This window comes from Sinocyclocheilus anshuiensis, unplaced genomic scaffold (genome assembly GCF_001515605.1).
Source record: "Sinocyclocheilus anshuiensis isolate Anshui unplaced genomic scaffold, SAMN03320099.WGS_v1.1 scaffold1556, whole genome shotgun sequence".
Lineage (NCBI taxonomy): Eukaryota > Metazoa > Chordata > Actinopteri > Cypriniformes > Cyprinidae > Sinocyclocheilus > Sinocyclocheilus anshuiensis.
In genome coordinates, this window is record NW_015555815.1 from 4,123 (window position 1) to 8,742 (window position 4,620).

General features: G+C 35.1%; 1 protein-coding gene across 2 annotated transcripts in view; it reads right to left on the minus strand.

Moving 5' to 3' along the window:
- Positions 1-1,505: 1,505 nt before the first annotated feature.
- Positions 1,506-4,620, minus strand: part of LOC107675174 (transcription cofactor vestigial-like protein 4) — a 12,431-nt gene continuing 9,316 nt past the window's right edge. Inside the window, exons 5-6 of one of the 2 annotated variants that reach the window (XM_016469434.1) lie at positions 3,371-3,459; positions 1,506-2,116 (exon numbers count right to left, since the gene is read on the minus strand). In XM_016469434.1, the coding sequence (XP_016324920.1) occupies positions 2,075-2,116; positions 3,371-3,459 (131 nt within the window). In that variant the 3' untranslated portion in view covers positions 1,506-2,074. Of the gene's footprint in view, positions 3,460-4,620 lie in introns of both variants that reach the window. The other variant, XM_016469433.1, reaches the window with a different exon arrangement.

Genomic DNA, 4,620 nt, shown 5'->3' on the forward strand with positions numbered 1-4,620 from the left:
TGTGTGTGTAAAATATATATATATATATATATATATACACACACCTTACTACGTGTACTGCTTTAGGCTAACCGAGACTTGTCATTTGCACTTATATATTGTTGCTCTTTTGTTAGTTTTGACTTCTTTTATTGTCCTCATTTGTAAGTCGCTTTGGATAAAAGCGTCTGCTAAATGACTAAATGTAAATGTAAATGTGTAACAATCTGCCTACTGTGTGGGAGCGAATGAGACATTGGGGTTTCACGAATAACAGTCTTTATTAATCCACAACAAAGACTCACAAGAAGGAACACACATGTAACACGGGGAATTGATGTTTAACACTGGACCCAGGACACAGGAAAACACAGGGCTTAAGTACCAGGAACTCAACGAGGGGTAACAGACGAGACACACCTGAATTATATTTGCACAATCACAACATGGGAGAAACTGGGTCATGGGGAGCACATGGGGAACAAAACACAACACAGGAACACAAGGACAGTCCATGGGCGTGACAAAATATAGGTTTTTTTCCACATTTCTAGCAAGAAATTAATATTGTAGTAATTAAATATTCACTTAGTTATCACCAAAGCTCTATTTTGTTGTAGATTTTTAAACCATTATACTGCCCTGAAGTCTGTCCAAAATGTTGTGTTTTGTGAGCAAATGCTTCCAGCAAAGTAATTGCCTGATAAGGCAGCTGACATGCCTCACTTTTTGACAGCCATGGTGTGTTTTTTTATTATTATTATTATTAATTTGTTATTATGGACAGCAAAGTGAGCAACACCTATGTTTACTGTATGTTCTCTTTTTTCTCTTTGTTCTCTTAAGGGCTCTTTTGAAGAGAAAGTAGATTGCGAGCCATTCATTTGCCCCTCTGAAAGCTCACTCTCGCTCATATCCAAGGTAAATCATCAAACCCCTACGGGTGCTTTGTTGAAATAATGACATGGCCATCGGCTAAAAAGCATGCACAGCTTACTTTACTTCACAAACAAGTGCGCACCCATGTCCAAGTTGCTTTCACTTGCGCAACTTATGACTACTTTTCATATTAAATTAATTTTATTTTTACGGCATATGTGTGGGCTGTTCATGTAACATTAATAAATGTTTCACCTGCTAAAAAACTGACATTACAGTTGGCATTTAAGAAGTTTCATTCATAGGTTATTGGTAATAATACAGTGATGCCTTTGAATGTAAACTTAAATAAATGTAAAATTTTTGTGTTATTACAATATAAAATTACATCATATAAGAGGATTCTGTTATTGAGGCTAAATCTAATGTGAGTGCAGAAAAAGATCCAGAAAATGTTATTTATTTTGAAGTGACTTTATTTGATGTATAAAAAAATATGAAAATGGTCATTTTAAGAAAAAATAAAGTCAAATTACATTTATAGTTTTTCTTTTTCCCCAAATAAGTACAGCACTTGAATGTAACAGCACAGCCACTGTCATTTCAAAATGAGTTATATTACCATTTCATTTAGTTCTTTTTAAAATTCCATATAAATGCTTTACCCATGTCAAACGGGACACTCATGAGACTTTGTTCAATTCACCACTAAACAGCTTTCAGTTTAGCATAGTAAGATGGCTCAACTTATTTGCATGTATTACATGTATTACATCTAAATTAATATTCACCAGGCACATTACAAGGAAGAAAGAAGAGCATGCTGCAACAGTTAATGGCAGATAGTTTCCTATGAGTAACTATATATTTATTCATCACGCACAGCGTAATGATTGTCATATTTTACATTCTGAAAGTTGAACAAAGAGGGAAAAAAATATAAAAGATAAGGAAATTAAATCATTTAGTGTGTATCCTGCATTATGACACCACACACAAACACCTACCTAATTTAAATTTAGTTCTGGTTACAAAAAGTCGACTAATAATAATAAAAAAACAACAAACAACTCACTGAAGGCAATAAGCTGGAACATAGAGACAGTGGATACTCATGTTCAGGTCAACATGCAATTTAATTAAATATATTCATTGGTATTGGTATATGCAAATCAGTAAGTGTTCACATAATCATTTAGTCATGTATGGACCCTTTTTACATTTCCACAGCATGGTAGTTAATTGTAGCTGGGTAAACCTACATGGGAAACAATAACAAATTATTTAATGTTGTTGTTCCAACAGCAAATAAAAAAAGTCCACTACTGCGTTCCCATGACTTTCCATAAAAGTGGATTACAAAGAAGGATTATGGCAATCCAAAGAGAGACAGATTCCAAATTTACAGTAACTCCCACAGCAGCTGAATTAGTAACACTTACATTAACATTAACACTTTTAACACTATGCTAGATTTAGTTTTGTTGATCATTGCAGAAAAGTGTCATGACAGTCTGTGAAAAGGGTCCATGGAGAATGATAAAACTCAATCAAGCCAGACACTGCATGTGTCAGTGCCTTTCCAGAGGCCAAGCCAGCTGCTTACACATCTCATGAAACGGGTTAGAAAAATATAGAACACACTGTCCCAGCAGTTGCTTATCTTGATAATGTCAACGACAAAAATAAAGATAATCTGAGTGAAGAGCATAAGGAAAATCGAAAACAGATACAGTCTATTACAGTTTTAAAGTCATGCACAGAACCTGGGAAGAGCACAGGTTCTGTGCATACATATGAATAATATAAATAGCATGATGTTCTTGACATAAATGTTTTTTTTATTTATAGCTCAATAAGCTGTAAAAAACTCAATGTAGTACTCAATTTAGCGCACAGACAAGCAACGTATGTATACTTAATTCAGGTGCATATCTAACTGGTCAAATACATACAAAAATGTCAAAATGCAGTCTTAAGTGTTATTGAACTTTAGAGTCACTTTTAAAGCTTTAATAATGAATCTATGATTAACCCCTATAGTAGAGATTATACAGTTAACATATTATATTATTCTAATTTTGTAGTATTTATTACTTTAACACTACTGTTAGCTAGACCTACCACAGAAACTTTAAGCAGTGTTTATTTTATTTGTTTGACATTTGTTTCTTTGTTCTGTCTGTTTACTTATCTTCATTATTTTGATATGCATCTTTATTCTGAAGAAGAACAAAAACAAAAAAAAAATCTCAACCCCTGGTCATGCATGCTTCAACAAGATCAAACTGAATTCGCATGAAAAGATTTCACATGAAAAATGCTGAATGGTTCTGGTCTTCTTAAGTACACTTCTGTAGTGAGCTAACCTCACAGGGTTTGTTTGTGGTTTAGTTTATCATTGACTCTCATGATTTGGTGTTGTACCACCATTGCCTTTGGCTTTGATCTGTAACCAGGCATCCCCCAGTGCTTTAGTGAAGTGGTCATCAACTGAGTCTGTGATGCTCACCGAGTTAGAGACAGGCGCTGGCTCCTTATAGATCTTCCCAAGACTGCGGCGGAAATGCTCCTCAATCACAGGGTCACACACAGTGTTTGCTGATGAAGAGAAAACAAACAGAGAGACTCTATGTGTAAAGATCAACGATCGTACTGTCATACCAGGCCCACACAGAATCAGTGCCACTGAACTCCGATACTAAATAATCTATGGACAACCATTGTGTTACATTTGAAACACAATATTGCCAGTATTGTAATTTTTGCTCAATTTCACCAATGAAAACGGTTCTAAACAAAGCCACAGCAGAACTGTCATGCCTTTTCAAGCAACACTATTTCGACACACTATTTCCCTTTTTTAATACTGTCAAGCTGCTTTGACACAATCTGCATTGTGAAAAGTGCTATATAAATAACGGTGACTTGACTTGAACACACAGCGTGTTTTCTTACTAAATGAATCCACATTTTTTAAAGAATCAAGTGAGCCAGTTATTCAGCCCGCTTCTGATGGAACCCTTGGAATGGGTTGAATTGGAACATCCTAAGCCCTTGATCACTTAGAATCCGCTATGGAGTTGATTTGTTATTTATTTATTTTTTCCTTTACAAAGGTGGGGATAATTTAAACGCGATCTGCGATGACATCATAAACGTGTTGCATTGTGGTCTATGGAGCGGCCTGAAGTGAGCATATGAAGCAAACTCGCTCCCTCTGTCAAAATCGAGGGATTGAGGGTCTGTCCATATAAACTTCCCTCCTCCACTTAATGAAGTGGAATGCACTTCAAAATGGCAGCAGAGATTGCCCCGAGGGGAAGTGCTTAGGGACGTTCTCGAGTGCGTGTCTGAAAGTGGAGTGGAACGCAGCCAGAGACAGTCACTTGCTTCATTTCGGAATGAATCAGCTGTTTGAACGAATCAGTTGAATGGATGATTGAATGACTCACTCACTCAATAAGCAATTAATCTTATTAATTAATGGGCACATCATGTAATTAATTAGATTATGAATTTGAATCAATTAAATTAATTTTAACATTTAGAAACAAGTAGTGCTGTCAAACGATTAATCACATCCAAAATAAAAGTTTTTCATTTAGAAATGCTGTCAAACGATTAATCACATCCAAAATAAAAGTTTTTGTTTACATAATACAGTATATAGTATATGTCTGTGTATATTTATTTATTTATTTATTTTATTTAGTCATTTAGCAGACGCTTTTATCCAAAGCGACTTACAAATGAGGACAA